The sequence below is a fragment of the Equus asinus genome, chromosome 24 (genome assembly GCF_041296235.1).
Source record: "Equus asinus isolate D_3611 breed Donkey chromosome 24, EquAss-T2T_v2, whole genome shotgun sequence".
Lineage (NCBI taxonomy): Eukaryota > Metazoa > Chordata > Mammalia > Perissodactyla > Equidae > Equus > Equus asinus.
In genome coordinates, this window is record NC_091813.1 from 16,571,413 (window position 1) to 16,595,600 (window position 24,188).

Consider the following 24,188-nt stretch of genomic DNA (forward strand, 5'->3'; position numbering starts at 1 on the left):
ATCACATGATTTTATACATGGAAAACCCTCAAGAATCCACCAAAAAACTTTTACAAATAATAAATGAATACAGTACAGTTACTGGGTACAAAACTAACATACAAAAATCAGTTGTGTTTCTATACACTAACAGAGTAGCAGAGAGAGAAATTAAGAATACAATCTCAGGGCCAGCCTGGTGGCATAGTGGTTAAGTTCACATGCTCCACTTTGGTGGCCCAGGGTTCACAGATTCGGATCCCAGGCATGGACCTACACACTGCCTATCAAGCCATGCTGTGGCGGGCATCCCACATATAAAATAGAGGAAGATGGGCACAGATGTTAGCTCAGGGCTAATCTTCCTCAACCAAAAAACCCAAATTCAATCCCATTTACAACTGCAACAAAAAGAATAAAATACCTAAGAATAAACTTAACCAAAGAGGTGAAAGACCTGCCCACTGAAAACTATAGAACGTTGTTGAAAGAAATTGAAGAAGACACAAAGAAATGGAAAGATACTCTTTGCTCTTGGATTGGAAGAATTAAAACATAGTTAAAATATCCATACTTCCTAAAGCAATCTACAGATTCAGTGCAATCCCTATCAAAGTTCCAATGGCATTTTTCACAGAAATAGAACAAAGAATCCTAAAAGTTATATGGAACTACAAAAGACCCTGAATAGCCAAAACAATCCTAAGGAAAGAGAACAAAGCTGGAGGTATCACACTCGCTGATTTCAAAATATACTACAAAGCTATGGTAATCAAAACAGCATGGTACTGGCACAAAAACAGACACACAGATCAATGGAACAGATTCGAGATCCCAGAAATAAACCCACACATCTATGGACAGCTAATTTTTTGACAAGGTAGCCAAGAACATACAATGGAGAAAAGGAGAGTCTCTTCAATAAATGGTGTTGGGAAAACTGGACAGCCACATGCAAAAGAATGAAAGCAGACCATTATCTGATACCATGCACAAAAATTAACTCAAAATGTATTAAAGACTTGAATGTAGGACCTGAAACCATAAAAATTCTAGAAGAAAACATAGGCAGTACACTCTTCAACAGTGGTCTTAGCAGCATATTTTCAAATACCATGTCTGACTGGGCAAGGGAAATAAAAGAAAAAATAAACAAATTTGACTACATGAAACTAAAAAGCTTCTGAACAGCAAAGGAAACTGAACAAAACGAAAAGACAACCTAAAAATCTGATGAGCAGTTAATATGCAAAATATATAAAGAACTCATGCATCTCAAGAAGAACAAAACAAACAACCAAATCAAAAAATGGGCAAAAGGTCTGTTTCCAAAGAAGACATACAGATAGCCAACAGGCACATGAAAAGATGCTCAACATCACTAATTCTTAGGGAAATGCAAATCAAAGCTACAATGTGATATCACCTTACACCCAGCAGAATGGTTATAATTAACAAAAAATAACAATTGTTGGTGAGGATGGAGAGAAAAGGGAAGTCTCATACACTGCTGGTGGGTGGGCAGACTCTTGCAGTCACTGTGGAAAACAGTATGGAGATTCCTCAAAAAATTAAGAATGGAAGTACCATATGATCCAGTTATTCCGCTGCTGGGTATTTATCCAAAGAACATGAAAACATGAAAGCATAAAGATAGCTGCACCCCTTTGTTCATCGCAGCATTATTCACAATAGCCAAGACTTGGAAGCAACCTAGGTGCCCAACAGGGACGAATGGATATAGAAGATGTGGTACATATACACAATGGAATACTACTCAGCCATAAGAAACGATGAAATCTGGCCTTTTGTGACAATATGGATGGATCTTGAGGGTATTATGCTAAGTGAAATAAGTCAGATGGAGAAAGTCAAATACTGTCTGATCTCACTCATAAATAGGACGACGACAAACAAATATGTAAATACAGAGATTAGATTGGTGGTTATCAGGGGGGAAGATGGGACGGAGGACGGTGAAAGAGGTGACTGGGCATATGTGTATGGAGATGGTTGGTAATCAGTCTTGGGTGGTGAACATGATGTAGTCTACACAGAAACCAAAATATAATGACGTACACCTGAAATTTATATAATGTGATAAACCAGTGTTACCTCAATTAAAAAAAAAAGCAACTCTTGTGGTTTCAGTAATGGGAGAGAGATATGTCTCTGAATAATACAGGTGTATTAAATCCCTATTCTGAAAACAAACATTGCCTAAAATAGTAACCAGCTAGAGAGTTGTGGGAAGGTTCGCAGAGCCATGCAGTGGCAGTGTGGAAGACATCTAAAGGCAGATCCAAGGTTATGGTTATAGAGCTGTCTGCATGGAATGTTGGCCAATTCTAGTAAGCTTTAGTTACAAAGGAGTAGCATTAATTGTGTCTTTTGAAGCTCACTGAAAGAGTTGTTACTATAAGCTATTAGGTTCCAAAAGATTGTGTCTGTGTTAGTACAAAATAGTCATAGTTGACCAATATATTTGATCCAGTTTTCTGTGGCTCATGATGATGGGAGGACCAAAGGGAATGGCTAGGTGCTCTATTATTGTAGAGTCATCCAGATTGGCCATAGCCAAAGGGACTATCTTCATATTCCTACTACCCCAATTCTGCCAAAGTGCTAAGAGGGGTAATACACAACATATTGTCAATCAGCCTGGCGTGGACTCTGACTAATCAGAACGGGTGTCTGTCGTAAACATGGAAGACCATATTGGTGCCCACAGGCTAAATATAAATTCAGACTGTACAGTGGAATTTGGAATTAGGTATTCTTCTTTGTTTATGCAGGTATTATGCTATGTGCTGACTAGATATTTTCACATGTGAAGGTATTTGGGGTAGCTATTCTGGCCTGAACTAAAGTCTAACTTATGCCCTATCAAACGCACGTTGTCCGTCTGCTCTAACCATTAGTGTAAAGAATGCATCAAACTTTATCTCAAAGTAAAAGTGCTTTTACTCTTTGAAGATAAGAAAGCATATTCCCCTCCTACAACACCAGGTCAGTACCAGTGCTCCTGGAGATAAGTTCCCTTCCCTTGTCATCAGGGTCATGTTGACCTACTAATTTGCAACTGAGTATGTCTTTGACTCTTTGATGAATATGTATCCTGGGTGTGTTTAATGTATGTTCTTTGTTCTGAAAAGTACCAACTGTACTGAAACATGCTTCTCCCGAGCCCTCTCCTCCCTGGTGGAGATTGCGCTTCTTGGCTGTAGTCCTCAGACTGGCTCATAAATAAACTCACCTCATTTTTAATCTATAGGTTGATTATTGGTTACTTGTGTCAACAGTGCTTAATGACTAGTTTTTATGGAAATTATATTTAGTAAACCCTCATTATATCAAACATTAGAGCATTTGTAATTTAGACAATTTTCTTCCTTTTTTTTTCACTTTACGGGTCTTTGGTTATAGTAAAGTCTCTTTCCTCCTATTATAAATTTGGTATCCTTGTTTTACTTTGCTGTAAAAAAAAAATAACCAAGAAGAGTAGTGGTGCAAATGCTGGCAACTGCATCAATTACAAGCCAACGGCCCACTTTGTGCAGGACCCTGTGGCAGATGCTATTTCCTTGCCCTTTGCCATTAGGTGAGATCCTCCACCGCACCGGCAATCTAGACTGTTACCGAGGGGCTGTAATTTGGGATGCTAGGCCACTGGGTTCTTCCACTGGCTTTTATTTTAAAGTCATTTGAAACTGGCAGATTTATGGACTAGCCAGGTGAGAAATTTTTCTGTTTTGTCTTCTTGGAAAGGTTTGAAGTAAAAGAGAAGGTTTTTTTTTTTTTTAACAACTTGATAATAGCTAATGTCGAATGTCTGTCTCTCACTACTTCATTCTCTCCAGCGATGCTGGCGGGTGTGGGAGTGGATGGGATGATTCCACTTCTTTCTCTTTCTGTCTTGGGTAATTGTTTCCTGTAATTTCTAATGTTTCTCTATGGTCTTGGCACATTCTGTTGAATTTTTTCTTATGGATGGCCTCTGCTTTTCTTCCTTTTTTCTTTTTGTGAAAATAGAAGAGTATCATCCCATATTTAAATCAGAAGAGTGAGTATGTCTGTGTCCTGTGAACCAAGTTAACAGCCTAGTACTAGGATGTTCCTGAGTCACGTTATTCCTTCTGGTGATAACTTTTTAAAATTTGCCAAAGAGTGGCTCCATAGACATATCAATTAACAAAATATATGAGGACTTTGCTCAATTCTACGGAGAAATAGAAAACGGTTCCTGCCCTTGACGAGTTTACATTCTCACAGGGAAATAGGGTAAAGCAAGCAAGTGTCAAATGAAAATGTAAGTGCCAAATAGAGTACAAAGTAGGAGGGATGGCTTCAGGCTCACAGAATCTGTTCGGACATCATGGGAGGGGCACTCTACTTGGAGCTTGAAAGGAGAGGAGGGTGTGGATAAGTGGGGTGGAGAGGGCAGGTTCTTGCAGGCAAGTGGGAGAGGCCGGGGGTCAGAGCAGGGTGAGTAGGGGCGGTCTGTGGCAGTGAGGAAGTGGCAAGGTGGCAGCACTGGGATCATGAGTAGTGGGAGGCAGAGTTAGAAAGGTCAGACGGTGAAAGGCCTTGATCAATTAGTTTGGCCTCTGCCTCAGTAAAGGTCCTGGCAGGAAACAGATGGTTCACTCATAGTGGGGTAATTTGAACAAAGTTTAATGAAGGGATTACTTACTAAGTTGTGGAAGAGTATGAGAGCAATCACATGGTGAGTGCAGTACCCCAGGGCTGGCAACAGTGGGGTGCTAAAGCCACGCCTAGTGCAGGAGGGGCGAGAGGATTGTGCAGCCACCACCAACACAGACAGAGAAGGCTCTGTGGACAGGGCTGCCTGACAGGAGCTTCGGGGAAGTGGAAGGATGTCAACAGTCCTCAAAGACTTCGCAGTTTAGGGGTAAGGGGAGGTGATAAATTCCCTTACCTCATTCTCCTCCCTCGTCTGATCCCCTGCTCCCCATTGGCTGGCCCTCCCCAGAAGTCAGAGGGAAAGAGATGCCAGTGATTCAGTCCTTCCCGCTCAGCCTTCTGCACACAGAGCAGGTGGGGAGGGCGGGAGAGGTCTTCAGAAGGGCAAGAGGAAGAGGTGGGAATCTTTTGAAAGCCACTGAACAGGGCTTGGTGTAAGAAAAGGAGTATTTCAGACTTGCTGATGCAGCAGCAGCTATGCAAGTTCAGGAGGGAAGAGGTTGAAGGCAGGGAAATCTGTTGAGGAGACCAGGTTTAACATTTTTCATTGTGTAAATTAATAAGGCCCAGGACCAGGTTGTTGGCAAAGGAATAGAAATGAAGGAACAAACGTGAAAGGCAGCATGAAGAACTGTCAGTAATTCATACAGGCAAATTTATGTCTCTCTTTGTTGTGTTATTATCTTCAGATTTAGATTCCTAAATGTTATAAAATGTATGTAATTTGTGAGTTTAGAATTTGGCAACAACATCTCTCCTCGTTAATCACTTTCTCTAATGTAGTTTTCCTTTCGTTTTTTTTTTTTTTTTTGCATTTTGATTTCCTTATTTGATATTCAGTTCTTGTTGAGGGTATAGCTCAGAGCTTCAGTAATTTAGTCTGAGAAATACTAACACTTTACAGAATACCAAATGAGAGTTCAGGTTGCTTCCCAATTGTATTAAATATTTTTCAGATGTAATTAACAGTTTATCTTAAATTCTAATAATCAAACTATTTCAATTGTTCTATATCTTATGAGTGAAAACATACATTAGATACTTATCACATCATAATGAATTCATTTTATCTGCAAATATAGTGCAAACGTCAATCTTAGTCCATAAGGTCTATCTATTCCCCTTATATATATTGCCTTATATACTCATTTATCTTCAGCACAATATATGCATAAATTTTCAGTCAGAATAACGCGCACAGATCACAGTGAATAACATAATATCATAAAGACCCAATAGCTCAGTTTTTACTCCATTATATGATCTTTCAAAAGTCAAGAGCATGCAGCTCTCTATTTTGGGTACTTACCTCTCAGGGAAATTTCTCTGTTTTATTCTCTGCAGAAAGATAAAAAGTAGTTTACCAGGAGATAATGCCAACTGAAGAGCTACAGTCTATTTTCATTCCCTTTTCCCTTTAACTTCACTTCATTGCCTGTACAAGGTTATTTTGCAAGAATAAAATCCCTTCTGGCTTTATCAGATGTCTCCAACATTTCTTCAACTAACCCTTATGCTGTGGAAACCAGATCACAAGGGACAGGGGCTGGAGGCGGGAGCTCTTCGCGCAGGGTGCCTGTCCTCCAGTGTCTGGGCTCACCTGCTGAAGGAGATCCAGGTGCTCCTGGGAGCTGCTGAAATTTTTCCCAATGTCAAAGAGGCAGAAGGTCTCCTGCTGGCAGATGCTGACCCAGTCTTGGTATTCCCCTGTGTCCGGGATGCGGTCCAGAAAGATCCGATACGCTTCCCATACTGCCTCCTGACACACTGTAATGCAGCGTCATTAGGGGTTGAAAAGAAGATCTCAAGAAGATCCCCTTTCCCCACCCAAAGCACAATATTATAACATGGAAAGCTCTTTCATGGCTTAAGTCAACACACTAGTTTATAGCCCACAGAAATTAATTTATTTAACAAATATTTATTGAGAACCTATCTGTGCTATGGAGAAAAATAAAAGAAGGAAATTAGGGAATATGAGTGTGTGTATGTAAGACTACAATTTAAAACAGGGTGGTGGAGGAAGGACTCATTATAAATGTGACTTTTGAGCCATTTGGGAAAAGCTCCCAAGCTTGGAGAATGCCAGAGAAATTGAAGGAACAGCAAGGAGGTCAGGTGGCCAGAGCAAGGTTGAGAGTAGGAAGTTGAAGCCAGAAAGATGTGGTGAGGGGGACACAGGTTGTGTGGGGCCTGGTGCCCAGTAGTCTTCGCACTCGGCACAGGCCCCTCGCTGTGCGACTTTCCAAGGGATAAACAGGCATGCAGACAGGTTGAAAGAGAGTCAATTTCTAGGTCTCAGCTTTCCTATCACGCTTTCTTAAAGTCAGGCTTCCCAAGGACACACCTTTCCTTCTTCATGTTCCCTTTGGTCACCCCCCTTCCCCCTTCATCCACCCCTATCTTACGGCACACAGTGCCGCGAGGTCGCAACAGAAAGGGACCATTGGAAACAATAGTGTTGAGGTTAAGAAAGGGAGTGAACTTAGTCGAGGGCAGCACACATTTTTGCAACTAGGATGGCTTCCGATTCTTTGCTTTCAACAAATTAGGAGTCTTAATGGAGTCGACAGCTGATAGATCATTAAAAATAATGATGACAGGTCATGATGGGATTGTTGGCACATAATGCCAAAGGAACTTAAAAAGTAGGATATTGCTATAACAAAACTCCATCTGTTCCCATCTACTGGCTATGTAACAAATCTTCTCAGCGTTTGAGTGACACTAAGTAAAAGAATAGGGATAAAATTGATGCTAAATTCTGTCTCCTTTTAGCAATACACAATTTAAATAATAAGTAAAGGCACATAAATTAATAGAGGAGCAAAATCAAAGCAACCCACTTGTCCAGAGGCAGAAGTGGATGAAGCTTAAGCCACAGGCCCTTCCTTTAAACTGGCCCCTTCCAAGCCTTGCTCCCAATTTTAGATTTATAACTATTAGCGCCCACAAAACCTGTATCTGATCATGTATCCATCTGTCAATAAAAACTTACTTAAAATTTTTGTCAAATTTATAATATCTGTTTTAATCAATTACATATTAAAAATAACTATACATGCAAGTGAATCTGGAAGAAATTTCTTTGTACACATAAAACCTACAGTAACAGGAAATAAATAAAAATATAATTTCAATTTATATACATATTTTTGTTACTGAGAAGTATTTGAAAGTAATCGATAACAGACTTTGAAGCATAAAATAAATTACATTAAGACTCTGAAGTGGGAGGTGGAATGGAAACGTGGGCGTGTGGAGAGAAAGCCGAGCGACGTTTCCTCCCGTTAAGGAGAGTTCCTTCACATGTTTGTTGAGAGTGTTTGATGTAAGTACTGAGGGGCTGTGGTAGATTCCACTGGATACATATGAAGGCTCTAATTCTTATTTTATTTTCAATATCAATATATACAACTCACCAAAAGTTACATCCTATCGAATTAATTAAATTTATGATGAAAAACTTCAGATGCCAAATGAAAAGCATACAAGGGGGTACATAGTTTAACAATTATTTTAGGGGGTAAAGTGAGGAAAAAAGATGAGCTGGCTTTTGTTATAAGGAATTATAATATGTTGGTTTTACCTCTAGAGGAATGGAGAGCAATTGGAGGCTCTGGGGCAGAAGCTGACATCACTGAACTTTGTAGAAACTCTGATGGCCATGCTGAGAGAGGTGGGGGTGGGGTGAGGAACAAGGGGAGAGGAGACGAGCTTGGAGACTCTTGCTCCTGTGCTTTATCCTCCCTAGCTCCCCACTGATTCTGTCTGGAGTCTTCTTAGCTTTCTATTTTAAGAGGCAAAGAAGACTCCAGGCCAACAGAAGCTCAGGTCATTTACCAGCAGCCACCTGACCAGAACCCACATAGCCAGCAGTGGGTGCAGTCCCCACACCTCAAATCTGCCATGGAGTTTCCCTCATTTGGGGAAACACAGGGGCCAGCCCACTTGGAGAGCGAAGGAGCAGCCTCTCCCTGGAGAACCCCCTTCTGTGAACACGCCCTCTCCCCTGGCAGGCAAGGAGCAGAGAGGTTTACTTCCTTCCCCGAACCCATCATCACAGGCAGTCTTCCGCTCTTCATCCCTAGTCAAGAGTCTGCACGGCAGGTGAGAAGGAAACAACACTCTGGTGTTTAGATTTGTCCAAATCCTAAGAGTTGTGTGGCCAGTCTGAGCACACGGGCTGCCCTTGCTGTCCTTCTTGGCTACATATTCCACACCTGCTGTGGGGATGCTATTTTGTGCTTCTATCTTTCCCCAGTGGACCTGCTAGTTTAGTTCAAAACCATTAGGTGCCAGAGACATAACAACACATAAGATCAACTAGCGTTGCCTTTGAGGGGTTAGTGTTGGCGACTTTCACTGACAATATCCATGTGCGAAGCATCGGGGAGAACAAAATGCGATAATCCTTCTGTTTAACACTTAGACACGCCCTGGAGTGTGTTGCTTTTGGTCTCAGATTAAGTCGTCCTTTTATCTCAATCCATCTGACAGCTTGTTTTTGGTGCCTGCCTCTTCCTAGCTCTGCTCCTTTCCTGGCGGCCCTTTCTCCCAACTCAGGGACACAGAACACCCCATCCCCATTAAAACCTTCTCTTTACAAAGGCTCTGAGAGAACTTTCTTCCTGAAGCACAAATGGCTGAAGCTGCTTGAAGTATGATCTCCCTGGGGCATTGTAGTTTGTAAGGATCAACATGTTAAGAATGAAACAGGGACCAGTAGATTCTGTTTAGACTCTTTTTGAGGGGCAGGTTTTTTGGTGGCTCCTCTGATGTCATTTTTTCTGGCCTCCTGGAAGCTAACCAAAAACAGGAGGCACAGGATCCTTCTGTGACTGGGAGAACAGGAGCACGGGCCCACGACCTCGGGGACAGTCCCCTATCCTTACCTGGGAGCTTCAAAAGAACCCTTGAAAATTGAGGCGTCAAAGGATCTCGGGGCTGGAGGTGTCTGAAAACTTCTGAAAGTTGGATTTTTCTAACCCCTTGATTTACCTGTTCTGCGCCACCCTTCTCTGAATCTGCCGGGAGGAACTGACACAGGGATTCTAGAGAAATCCAGAGCCTTGCCTTCCCAGTCTTCCCGCACTTGCTGGCCAATGCCTGAAATCTGACCACAGAGCCTCAGCCTTTCTGCTGAATGTCATACGCTAGGCTGTGTGACAGTGTAGGAAGAACCCCAGGGAAAACACGTCCTGGAGGCCAGGCAAGGCCCAGAAGCATTATTCACATTTGGAAGGATTAGGTTAGACCAATGGTACATGAAGATGCCCTCCATGGGGTTGGGCACACGTTAGGTGGACAGATAACACACGGGAGTGGGAGTCAGGATGCCGGGTTCTAACCCTGCTCTGCCACCAATGGTGGCCCTGACTGAGCATGTCACCTCACTTTTCCTAACTGTACAATGAGGTTGTTGCTAGATGTTCTCTAGACCAGTGCTTCTAGCACTTTAAGATACAAAAAGATTACCTGGGGATCTTATTAAAATGTAGATTCTGAAAGTAGGTCTGGTGTGGGATCTGAGCATCTGCATTTCTAACAAGTCTCCAGGTGATGGTGATGCTGCTGGTCTGTGGACAACACTCGGAGTAGCAAGAGCTAGGATTCACTCCATCTTTAACTTTCTCTAAGTCACACATTAACGTAAAGAAAGATCTAGCTTTTGGTATTGGGATTCGGGGCAAGAGAGAGAGGAGAGAGACAGAGGAAGGGAGGGAGAGAGAGAAAGAGAGATAGAGGAGGGGAGGGAGAAAGAGAGAGACAGAGAGAGGTGGGGAGGGCTGGAGGGTTTGAAGGGAGGTGTTTGCCTGGGAAGGAGTGCAGGGTCCCGCCCAGGAGACAACCAGAAGCAAATTTGCCTCTCTTGCATCTGTACTTTGGGATGAGTATACTTGTGATTCTACCACGAAGCTCAAAACATTTTCACTTGTGTGGCTTTAAGCCCTGGGAAAAGAAATAGTTCAATATTTCCTTTGCTTTGAAGAATTTGGAAGCTTTCACTCCTAACTTTAAAAGATGTCAACAGATAATTTTGTAAAAGCAGCAAACAGAACAAGTGGGTTACTCTGTCAAAGGAGCACTGCTTTGTAGCTGAGGCTTATTTCTTGTTTCTTTGTGAACCAATTTGTTAGACTTAAGAAATCTATGCTGATCAATAGTAAAATTTCATATCACCCAGGGGCAGTCATAAATATAACGAACTGTCATTGCTGTGGGGAGAAAAACAGAGGTTTGTTTCATCCAGGGAAGCAAGAATGAAAGAGGCAAACCTAATCAAGAATAAAGAGCCAAGAATAAAATTCAGAGGTAAAAATTTGGTTGCAGGAATGAATAGTCTATTCTACAAATATCTGCGATGAATCCTATTTGTGGACATCATAAAGAATTAGAAGTTACATGAAAATAGTTAATAATAGTTGTGTTCATATTCAATGTGATGGATACATTATATATTTATCCTTCCATCTGTGAACAAATAACATGGAATACACCAGCGTCATTATCTGATCAAAGTGTAGGCACATTCAAAATGAATAATTTACACGTTACTGTCTTTCCCTTGCATTCTCAATGGTCTCTTTGCATCCTGTATCCGTCAACAAGCCATTACCGAGAAGCTGCTATGCAGGGGTGCTGTGCTAGGACCTCAGAATGTTAATGTAGTCACTTGATTTTCTATAATTAGAGTCCTCTTTCTCACAGTGATCCAGTACTTGTCACTTCTCTGTGGGTGTGGCTTCTGCCAGAAAGCAATATCTCTTCACTTCTATGTAAAATGAGACATATGAGGAACATAAGGCTTGATATTTTTGAGACTTAGTTAATTATGCCTCCAAAGCCTGGTAAGACCTCCCCAGATTAATTCAACTCTTGTACATCTTAAGATGGAAATACTGAAGAACTCTGTAAGGTGTTAGTATCATGAAATGGGTTCTCAGTTGTCAAAATGTACCACGCATCACAGGTGAGAACTGAACCAGCTTGTTTTAGTCAATGGGCTTGAAATAGAGGAGGGTGGTTGTGCTTTTCGAAACGAGAGCAAACATCTAATGCGATGAAGGTGGAAATCGGTAAACCTCCTCAACTCTCACGTGTAGGACGAATCGAGTTTAGGCTTCAGCTAGGCAAGATACTGTGCATTATTTGGACCTACCTGGAGAATTTAATAGCAGCTACAAAAGATTCTCTCTTTTTGTTTGAAGAAGCAGCCATAGGAATTTTTTCATCTGTGCTAAGTGAATGATGAGGACAGCCACTGATGGCTGTGGGGTGATCGAACTCCATAATGATTCCAGAAATCCTGTGATGCTGCCTTGGGTAAAAATTGCACTGTAGCTCTGCTGGGATCACAGATATTGTGCTGTACATCCCATTAACACCCCTGCATTACGTCTCGGTAAACACTGTTAATTTGTGACTCCTCTGCGCTCGGATGTCCCTCCAAATTTCCAAGCTTCAGAAGTTTCTGCTGGATCAGCAATAAACAACTTAAACTTATCAAGAAGGGAGAGAGGATCTGGATTGTAATGTTGCTTTTGAAAAATGGAATCTTAAGTCATAAATCAACTTGCTCAGATTCCTGACGTTGCAATCATCCTGTGATTCTTACTTCCTGACAACAACATTAAAATTCAACATCGGGCTTTGGCAAAAATAAAACAAAGAGGTAAAACCCAGATGCCAAGCCTTTCTGGTGACTTATTAAATGTCCTAATTATTGTTAGGACATTATTTGAAATAATTTTTAATGAATGATTTTATCAGTCTTGTGACTAAATGAGAGACTCTGGAAGTTTTGGGCTGAAGACAACCTATGGATGGGTGAAAGAGAAGGGATGAGAAGAACTGAAGGCTAACCAGGTGTCACCTCTTTCCTTACCTCTCAATCTATAATAAGCTTGAAGACTGGCTAAAATCTGTTTCATGGATTCCTGCGGACAGACTTTAACCCCAGCCGGGAAAAATGTGGATCTTTTTGTTCGGTGCTTTGCCAGATCGAATATTTGTCTCATGCTTGACACTTTGTACATTTTTGCAGTACTCTCAGTTGTTTCAACTCTTGGGGCATTGTCTATGTCTTTAGTTTCAGAATAGTAAATTTTAGTGGAGAGATCTGTAAAAGAAAGATTGATTTCCTGGTAAATATATATATTTATGTGACGTACGTGACACATATGACAAATGAATGGAATAAACTAAAAATTGTCACCCTCTAGTTTATGAAAGTTCCACTTTGGTGCAACTGCCAGATTTAATTTTCCAATGACAAGGCATTTTCAGAAATAAGGGAATTGTATAATGAGTTGATCAAGTGTATTTTTTTAAAAAAGCCAACGTCTCAAGTCATCTTGCCTTTACAAACTGCCAAATATTGAAACCAATCCCCACACATCTCTCTAAAACTCACTCCTTACTTAGTACTCAAACCTCTCAGAGATGCCTCTTCTGACAGACATTATAGTTCGAGTGTGGAAAGATACAGCGTTGTGGTCTCCAGAGGTGTGTACTCTTGGTGAGGAAGTGCAGCGATTCTAAAAACCTAGGGAAAAATGTGGCAAAACCACCTCCTGCCAGTTAATGGCTGCCCTAGGATTTCCATATGGGTGAGGCTCAGAGGGTGGCAATCTGGTTAAAAGTGAGTTGGGGTAAGGACATGACTTAGAGTTGCGTTTTCAGAGCAAGCTTGATATTTTATGGGGGGTGGTGAGAGGAAGGATGAAGGGGAGAGCAAGGAGAGAAGACTGGCAGAGGATTTAGCTCCCCAAGCCAGTTCATTGTGTTGGCACTGCTCTGTCTGTTAGCGTTAGGTCTAGACTTCATTTTTAAATCTCTAGACCTCTCATTGTAATAACTTACATTCATGGAGCACTTTTTTAGATTGAATTTTTTGTCATATATATTATCTCATACCATTCTCACAAAAGCTCTATTACATAGATGAAACAGACACTTTTTCTCAGTTTACCACGCCGTAGGGTACTGAGGCTTAGAGGTGGCAGAGGATGTTGACAGTGTGATCAGGCCTCTGTTTCTCCTCACCCACCCCATCTCTTTCCTTTTATCCATTCTACCTTTTAAGAAAGGAATTACTGATGAACAGTTAGGACCACTCACTGTGGTCCCTTGAGACCATATGTATGTGGTCTACAGAGATTTATATTCCCATTTTACTAAAGAAGGCTCTCAAACTCATATCTTCTGAATTACAGTACAGACAAAGGAATCCAGCAGAAATCCAAGCAGGGGAGCTGCAGAGCAACTCAAATCTTGCTGCAAAGCATAAAAGTCCCTCCTTCATCATGGAGGGTGGACAGAGTCCTAATGGGAACACATACTCTCTGTCACTTTGAGGAGTCTCAGAGCATTCTGTTGGTTTTGGGCAGTGATAAATTTTTAGGAATCTCCAGAAAGGAAGGGAGCTGAGAGATTAATTTGCTCACCTAGCCACACACCAGACCAATAAATCATAATCTCTGAGTGGAACACAGGCATCAGCAGCTTTTGAAGGTCTCCAGGTGATTCCGATGTGCAGACAGGTTTGGGAACCACTGTTTTATGGCTCTGTAAGGATACTTTCAGCTGAAAAGTCAAGAGAACCCACCTCGAACTGGCTTAAACGATAAGGAAGTTATTATCACATAGAAAAGAAGGCTAAAGATGAGGAAAGCCTGGTGAAAAGGGAGCCTCGGCTCTTGCGTTTCTGCCATTCTCCTGAACTCTTTGCTCAGCCCCCTCACCTGGTGACTTTACCCATAGGCCAGCTCCCACTGAATGAAAAGTGCTTGTCCTTGTTCATGTTGAAAAATAGGCTTTCTCTAAAGTATGGCTGACTGATGCCACGTACCTGGACCAATACCAATTGCCAGGGGAGGTGCCAGTGCTGTTGACCTGAGCTGAGCGCTCACGGGGCAGGGGACTGTGCTTACCCTGAGTGGCGCATTCTAACTGTGGAGGCGGGGCCAGTTCTCCCTGAGTCAGGTTGGCTGCATGGCAAAGCAGAAGGTGCCCCTTTAGCGCTAAGGCAAAGTGCAAGAGGGGGATGGGAGCTGAGCATGCAGCCAGGAGTGCCCACTGCAGTTAGTAACATGGGGATTTTAGTTTAGGAATTTTAATTCTTAATAACTCTTTCAAACACTCTTAGATTACAATGTGGCATGTTGTAGTAAAGTTTTTGTAATTACATTTCAGTTGTCACTAAGAATGGAAGAAAATGTATGTCATTGGATAATTCCAGGCCCGTGTGGTGTGGGGAGCACTGGCTGTACTTGGGGAACCCGTGCTCATGCACCTTGCACTTCTCGTTCTTCCTGCAGTGCCTGCCCACAATGTGAGGAGGTCCTGCTAATGGCTGGTCCTGTTCTCCGCTTTGTCACCCCCATCTCTGTCCTTTGGGGTGGGTCTTGTTCTTACGTTTTTATGTTATGCTCTGGTAGAACTCTCTGAATAACTTGGTTTGGGAATAGTATTTCTTCCACCCTGGCTCTGGGAACAATGCCCCTATCCTGGAATTTTTCCCACTTGGATTCTCCTGGATCTTAATATATCCAGCTCATATCCAGCTCATATCCAGGCTCACTCACAAAGATCCTGCCTGATCTGGGTCTTTGGACTTTTTCCTGTCAGGGTGGGAATAGAAAGGAGGTGAGAAGGTCACAGATTTGCCCTGTTTCCCAGTGTTCCCCTGAGCCCTGACCTGTTCCCTTTCTCCACTCGGGTCAGCCTTTCCTTCTGCCTCACATGTCAAGTCCACACAGCTGGTGGTCGACAACTAGGGTGAGTCAGGCGACAGGAGGCTCGGCTTGCTGGGGATATTCTGGCTGGTGGCTGCTATCCTTTCATTCTTGAATGTGTCTGTTCAGAAAATAAATTACGCGAGCACCCAGTTTTTACTATCTCCCTGCTGGAGGAGACCCAAGGCAAACATTCTGCAAATGGCTGCCTCCCTCCTCTAGGAAGCAGCTTGTTCCATTTTTGAATATCTCTACTTAAATAATCTTCCCTTTGACCTGAAAATTACCTTCCAGTAGCTTCCACACATTAGTCTTATTTCTGCCCTCTGTATATCAAAGACCAAGTTACAGATACTTTCATAAACAGTTCCTCGTATCTTCCCTACTTCAGGCACTTCTCTATAGGAGGCTAAACATCTTCCACCTTTCTCTGGTTCCCTTTACACCTCAGCATCAGACATGTCAGCCTGTGTCCCTCTAGATTACCTAGACCAAGCACGAGGACCGCTGTGATGATACTGTCACCTGGGCAGAGATCAGAATCTTCCCTGTGCCTCTGCTCCAAGTCATCACTAGGGAAGAGGTGGGCAAGGTCTCTGAGAACAGGGCTTAGAGTTACTTGGGTCCAAGGATATTTGTAGGCCAGGCCACACTGACAAAATATGTATCTTTTCCAAGGATTTTAACTAAAATAAACCAAAAGTTTAAAAAAATTGAAACATGGACTGTTAGACATTTTACTGAGGGAAAGGGAACTAACACTTACTAGAGCTAATGAAGGCGCTCTTGGGCAAAGCAATTAGATCACATTAGATGCTGTGCTCAGCGCTGCACAAATTATAACGTTGATACTGAACTGAACTTTGAAAGAGTCTTTGGATGCATTTTCATGAGTTTGATATTTTTAGTTTATAGAAGTATTTGGAAAGAGTAGGTAAAGGTTGAACAAGAATGAATTGATAGTTGGAAGACGTGCTGTAAAAAGGGAGCATATTTATTAGAAGATTGGAAAATTTTTTGAAGCAGAAACTGTTTCTCCAAGATGATGACAAAACATGAGTATAACCTGTGTGATGATGAATTGGCTGCCATCAGCAACTGTCTCTGGATGAAGTGCAAACTTACGAAGACAAGAGAAGGGCAAAATGATTTCAGAAAAAGCAAAAAACCCCACATCTTTCCCATAGTACAAGAATATCAGCAAAGTTTAATTAAATATATTATGAATTTGGACAAAAACAAATCCCATTGTACTATTGTATATAGCAGATTAAACACCAGGACAACACCCTTAAACCAGTAGTTTTAGGCAATAGTCATATCACTGAACGAGTAAAAGAGGAAAATGGAATTTAATATATTTGAATATTCAGAACTTCTAAATACAGATGAGGAACAGCTAATATGCGTGGTGCTCACTGTCTAAATTTAACTTGAATATGTTCATTATTTGTGAAAGAAAAATGTAGTAGCAACACAAATCATAGGTCACACAACTATTCAAAATGTTTTAATAGTACCAGTGATACGCAGGGCACCGGCTCCCTGACTCACTAGCTCCCTAATTTAGACGTCCCTGGCTTCTCTGTGCCTGAGCTTCCTCCCCTGTGAAATGGGGAATAATAATGCCTCCCTACAGGGTTTCTGTGCTATCAAATAACTTCCTGCGTGCGCAGCATTTAAAACCGTGTGGGGCACAGGGTACGCGCTCAGTATGAGCTCCTTTATCCAATCATCTCCGCCTTCCACCTCCTGGTATCGCTGCTCTTTCCGCATACTGCTCCTCAGTCCTCAGAGCAGGCTGTGCGCATGCCCGAGGACTTCGGTGCTTCTGCGCGGTGCTCGTCTCGTTCATTCCTACCAGGAGCACCCTCTTCTTCCTTCTTTGTTAGGCTCCTACCTTTCCCTCAACGGCCAGCTTCTGAGCTTTCTCAGATCCCACGTTCAGAATTCCTTCGTTGCTCCCTCCTGTTCCTCTGGTGTGGCTCCTTGTCTCTTTTGCAGTTACTGATTCATCAGTATTCACTGAGTGCCTACTATGTTTCAGGCCCAGTATGGTATAAAGTGGTAAGTTAGATGAACAAATGTCGTGGAACTCGTGTTGTAGTGCTTGCTTTGTCCTGCCTTGGGCAAGTTTGTTGTAAATATATGACTTTTGCCCTTTAGGCTGCGAAGACCTTTGTACTGGCAGATACCTGGACTTTTAGGCTGCAAATACCTGGGTATTATGATCTTGTCCTCTCTCCAAGTCACCTTGGTGCTTACCTAGTACAGTGTTTGTATCCAACAGTCATACAGTGCATATTTATTTAGTGAATTACTGAAAAGTTCCTGTGGAAATAGTAATGGGTCTTTTATAATATATGAATTATATGAATTAGATTTGTTTTAAGAACCATTAGACCATGAAAAATAGTTTCATATGTCCTGGCCACCTACATTATTTCAACTTCCCTTTTAACTTTCTTCTCCCTTCTACAGTGTCTAGTGTCAGAGGCTTTGGACACAGTCATCTTATTAAAGATAATATCCTAAGTGAAAAGACAAATAAAAAATTTGTTTGTGAAAGAAAACCAAAAGAACAAACAGGAGATGGTTTATGCATAAAATGTGTTTTAGTAAAGTCAGCGTTCTCAGGCACTTTCAATTTATCCAGGAGTAAATAAATAAATGACAAATGGAACCAATTAAAAACGTATCAATGGGAAAGAATATTAATATTTCCTGGCTCTTTAGGATAGCAAGTCCTCCATTCCCTTGCCCCTCAAAGGTTGTGCTTGATAGCAAACCACAACCACAGTCAAACCCAACCCTCTGCCTGCTCCTGACCTGCACCCTTGTGGCTGAATACGGCTGGAGAAAAACAACCATTCTGGCTCACTTTAAATTTGCAATCCTTAAATAATATCGCACTATATTTCCCAGGTCCATTGAGTTTCTCACTCGCCTGCAGAACTACACACAACTTTTCTAGGTTTCCTGCACTTGTTGCCATTTCTAACTCTCAGCTGATGACCTTGCTTCACATTGTATTGAGCACAAGAGGAGCCAGAGGAGACTTCACGAATTTCCAGCACTGCATCTGCTCACTAGCTGCATCTGTGCTCCCGTGCCCTCCTGTGACTATTTGATGAGTGCTCTCTGCTCCTATCCAAGGCCAACTCGTTTACTTCTGCACTCGATCCCATCCTTTTTCACCTGTTGAGGACATTCTTTCAGAAACCCTCCTTTCTTTCACCTACGTATTATTTTCCCTCTTTCTACTGGGTTATTCCTATCAGCTTACAAACAAGCTGTTATTCTTCCCTTCTATTTAAAAGATTCTCTTTTTATACCACTTCCCCTCCAGCTATTGACCCATTTTTCTTTTCACACAAAACTGTTTGAAACATCTGTTTTTACCTCCTTTTCAAAAACAAAGCAAGGTCCTATGTGAGTGAGGATTCGTCTGATGCCACATGCCAAGCTATTAATCTTTCCCCCTTTCATTCTCTTTTTTTCCCACACTGTCTCCCCGCTCCTGCAATGTACTGGTAGAGCCTGCTGTATTCAACATGCTATTGTGACACTTCACCAGAAGGTGTCGCTATTCAACACATAATATACTGAAAACCGAAGGCTGGAAAATAGAACTCCAATGATCACTGGTATGAGTTTGGAATTGTACATGTTAGAGTATTGATATTTGTTGATGGGGGTGGTGATTTTTCATCAAAACAGACCATTTGAAGAAGGGCCGAGAGTTCCATGGGATGGATTTCCGTTGGGTTGGGAGGTTCTCATGAAAGGCCAGCAGGTGAGAAATATTAGGTGGGCAGGAAGGAGGACAACGTGCCACGGGCAGGGCAACTTCAGGCAGGCTAAGGAAAGTGGTTGACACTGAAGGTTTAAATTAAATTTCTTTAGTCACTCTATCCTGGAGTTGACTCAAATTCTGCAACCCAGTGTAGCTATTACAAGTTTGGAAATTTTCAAATAGATAGAAAGGGCAGTTAACGAAACAACCACTGGATTCAAACACTGAAATAAAATATTACCTTACCCTAAGAAAAAGTCAAATCTGGAAAAAAGTGGAGTGTCAGCTCTGAAATATTGGGTTATTGACCCTTCACTTATTGTTTTAGAAGTAGATTGCCTAAGTATAGCTGAAGCATATCTACCAGCTAATGTGGAGGTGGCCCTCAGTCAAAATTATCTTTTCCACTCTAGGTTCTAGTCTGGTGGCTACATGGCCTTGATGTTGACTGGCATCCTGTGAGCCATTACAGACCACATCATCTCCCTGTTATATCACTAAACAGTTTATTTTTTTCCTTTCCATATCAAGTTGACCTCCAGTCATAGACTGCTGACAAAATTCCCCTATTAGGGCTCAGCTTTGCCCATGAATCTGTCTCTTTCTTGGTTGTGTATTCAAATGGATCTCTACCAACATGTTTGGACCACGCACAGCCAAACTCTCCCTTCTAGAGGAATATTTTCTAGCCGCCTAACCCTACAGGATTATAATACAGGATTACTGGACACAGAGTGGAAGTAACAGACATCAGGAAAAGGAGGATGGGGCTCCCATAGTGGCACTGTTATGAAAGCAATGGCCACTGGTATAAGAACTGAGTGAGCCCATTGTGTTTTCCTGAGGGAGACGGCTGCGATGTCTTAATGAATGAATTAACGGGAGTAGAGACAAAAAGTTACTGGAATTCCTGCTGAATAAAGACTTCCATTTGAAGAACAGAACTGTGTAGAGAGAAAATGGGTAACATTTTAGGACCAAAATCAATGACCAGAAATTATAAAAACAATAATTTAATCGCGTATAAACTTTCCTGACCATACCAAAAAAGAGTGAAGGGTTGCGGCCTTTATGCAAATGCTTAGCTTGTTTGTGATCCGTTATGTCCTGGTCTGGCCCCTACATTAGTAGAAATGCTCAATTACACACTGGAAAAATTTTTTTCCAAAGAGCCAGGGCAGTTAATGTACACATGCTTAACATACCTGAATATGTCTCAACACATTATGCAGATACACTGAATACCTTGTTCAATGCTGTTCCAGAAAATTGCATGGATTTTAAGTACACTGCTTTCTGAGGATCAAGTGGAGAATACAGGAGCTTCTGCACACTGCTTTCCCACCTCCCTTCCTACATGCAATTCCGAGTAAACTTCCATAAAGCCAACCCTAGTCTGTGGCCTGAGAGTCAAAGTTTGTTGGAAAAATGATACAAAAGAGGATCATGGAAATTAGGAAGCTTCCAGTGACTTTCTTTACTGAAATATGAAGTAAATAAACTCTCACAATAGTCAGCGTGCAGGCTGATTATCAGCGATGCGTGGGTGGATGCCATGCCATCTCCCTCTGTGAAGCTTTTGAAACTTGGACGCATCACAGCCTCCCTTACCTCCCAAACTGGCACGTGTTCAGCAGCATTACTCCCTACTGAGGATGAAATCATGCTCTCTTCTCTCAGAGAATTAGAGAAGTTGCATTATCTTTCTTCTCACTGAAAAAATCAGGTTTAGTCGTTACACTTGATCTGTCAGAAGGAAAATGGTTAGGATCTTGGAAAATCATTACAAGAAATAAATGTTGCTAACTCCCGTTTTCTACTCTCTCTGTACATATGTATTGAGCCCTTCTTCTATCTCACTGCACTTAAAAAAAAAAGAGGAAGAATCAAATCTAAAGGTGAGATGCTGAGAAATTTTGCTGAGGTACAAACCTGCACCTCTCGTTGTGGGTGTATGCAGCTGGGTGAGTGGGGAGGATCAGAACAAAGGTAGAAGAGAGAGACAGAAAAGAGAAAGGGGGTGTCTCTTTTGTGCTCAAGGGGGCGACCTTCTGAACAGGTGGAGCTGGCAGCTCTTCAGGTCTCCTAGATGTCAGTGAATAGAGAGGCAGGAGTCCAACAGGGCCGCATGCTCAACCACCCAGAAAAGAAATGTGTGCTAACTCTCCATCCCTCTTGTGGGGAGAGGGAGGAGGGCATGTTGAGAAGGGGAGAGTTCTCAGAATGGCTGGGCTCTCTGTGTCCTGGGACAGGAGAGAAACACAAGTGAGGTACTTGTCATAGGGTGGCATGAAGGCCTCACACATGGCTGCCTCCATCTAAGGCGTGGGACCCCTTCCCAGTGCTGCCTCCTGGCTGAGGTCCACTCAGCCACCGCCAGCTCCAGAGGTGCTGTTCCTACTGCAGTTCTAGAATCACAGGGCTGCCCTTGACTCTCAAGTGCCCTCAGGCTGCAGTATTGTGTCAGAGGCTGTGGGAAGCCACAGAATCGACACGTTGCTTCTTCATAGAGTGCTAAATTTACTTGAGAATTTTATCGACACGTTGCTTCTTCATAGAGTGCTAAATTTACTTGAGAATTTTAGAAGAAAAGTTTAAAATGTTAAGAATTGTAAGTGATTTTCACATAAATATATAAGCAAAATCACAAAAATCCTTTCTCCCTTGAATAAGCTAGTCTTGAAAGTTAGAAGAGTAGGCTATCTCTATAAGCTGTGATTAACTGTAAATTACATTACTTTGAAATCGTGGTGGGTAGAGTTAGTTTGGGGCTGAGGTCAGCTTGAAGTAAACAGGATGAAACTGAGGTGAGAACAACTGTGTTAGAGTTGCCAGCCAGCCTAGCTGTGGCTTGTTTTTAGGAGATGACGGAGAAGAAACCAGTGCTTTTTCCAGCAGCTAGATTTTTCAGTACTCCTCAAATCATCGCGGGGAGGCTGCTACCTTCTTTGTATACGTGTAGGACCAATCTCATTAAGCCACTTTTAATCATCTCATCCTTACATTAACTTAAATTCTGCTAACCCTTTTCCTGCTTCTTTTTCCCAATTTTTAACCCATCATGTATACTTTGTTGACCCAATCTCCATAGATTTCAGAATGTAGAGTTTGAACAAATACACAGATTATGAATAAGAGAATGAGAATAGAAATTTACAGGTAAATCTAAGATATGTGGATGATGAGTTGCAATTGTACCTCACAGATGTATGGACCTTATAGTTTTCAGAGCATTTCTGTAGCCTGGCTTGACACAAAGACTGAATGATATGGAAACCAAAGGGATATGCTGGAACGGTACCAGGTCATTCACAAGCCAGAGGCAGATCCAGTCCACGATTTGTTTGGAAGTGGTTGGGGAATACAAGTAGCAAGATTTCTCAGAGACCTACCAAGAGCCTATAAAAAAATCCCTGAAAATTCAAGAGTAAGCTAACAGAAGCTAGGAGTGCACTAAGGAAATATCAGGGGACAGGAATGTGGATTTGCTTATGGGACACATTAATAATGTGTACCAAATACTTGCTTCCCTTCTGGTTCCAGCTGTGCTGGGCTGCCAAGACATGGGGTATTTTTCTCCCTTTTATTCCTAGGGGTGCTACATATTTGGGCATATTTATCTCATTAGATTCTTAATATGTCTGAAATGCTCATATTGGAATCAGTTTTAATTCAGCCCAGCATCTCTGTTTTCTGAATCTTTTTGTTGTCCATGATTCTAGCATTGGAAACCATGAAACACATGATTCTTCAGTTTTAGTGCTTTCATGTAAACCTTATCTTGAAGTACATTGAGAATTCTGAGTAAAGAGAATTGCATGTATAGCATTCTTGCATATATTGCCCAAAAAGAATGATATTTTGACTGCTCAAGGAGAGAGGAATTGGAGGAGATTAAATGGAAACAGCTGTAAATCTTTCAGATGCATAAAGAGCTGTCACAGTTCATATAGAGAAGAAGAGTGGACTTCATTTTGAGTACCTGTAGGGCTGAAGTTACAGTAAGATAACTCTGCCTTCCTGAGCCACTTCCTGAGCTTGGGCAAATAATCTCCATATGCTTCTGGTTTCTAATGTAAAAAGAGTATAACAATAATTCCAACACCAAAGTTTTGGATTAATGTTTGCATGTTATATAGTTTTGTTTTGTTTTGAAGATTAAATGAGAAAATAGATGTCAAGAGCTTGGCAGAAGGTCTGGCACATTGTAACCTGTTATTATGGTCTGGTACCATTCTATTCTTTTTAGGGCTAGGAATAGGATAGGAATAAGATTACCTGATTTAACAAATAAAATATAGGACACCAAGTCAAATTTGAATTTCAGATAAACTACTAATAATTTTTTTCTGTATAAGTGTGTTCCATGCACTTTTCGGAACACATTAAATGCAAATGGACTAAATACTCCTATTGAAAGGCAGAGATTGTCAGACTGCATATAAAAAAGATCTTACTATATGTTGTTTTTTTCCTCAGAATCTTCCTTTTTTTAGATTGACATCTGACCTGAGATCTCTTGCCAACCTTCCTTTTTTATCCCCCTTCTTCTTTTTCTCCCCAAAGCCACCCAGTACATAGTTGCATATTCTAGTTGCAGGTCCTTCTGGTTGTGCTATGTGGGATGCTGCCTCAGCATGGACTGAGGAGCGGTGCCATGTCCACGTCCAGGATCTGAACCAGCGAAACCCTGGGCTGCTGAAGCAGAGGATGTGAACTTAACCACTCAGCCATGGGGCTGGTCCCTATATGCTATTTTGAGAGACACAGCTAAATGAAAAGAAATAGAGAAGCTGAAATTAAAAGGATGGAAAAAAGTTATAATATGCCAACACTAACCAAAGGAAAGCTGGTATAGCTAAATTAATATCAAATGAAGTCAGAGCTATGCTGGTAAATGTTTAATAACCAGTTCTTAGGGATGGATGAGAAAGTCTGATTTGTAACATTTGCCAACTTCCAGTGTTAAC

At 41.7% G+C, this 24,188-nt stretch overlaps 1 protein-coding gene across 1 annotated transcript in view; it reads right to left on the bottom strand.

Moving 5' to 3' along the window:
- The window catches only part of IMPG1 (interphotoreceptor matrix proteoglycan 1), a 124,962-nt gene that overhangs the window by 82,306 nt on the left and 18,468 nt on the right, over positions 1-24,188 (bottom strand). The window contains 3 exon segments of the mRNA XM_070496097.1: positions 5,993-6,021; positions 6,284-6,450; positions 12,572-12,805. Coding sequence (XP_070352198.1) covers positions 5,993-6,021; positions 6,284-6,450; positions 12,572-12,805 — 430 coding nt within the window.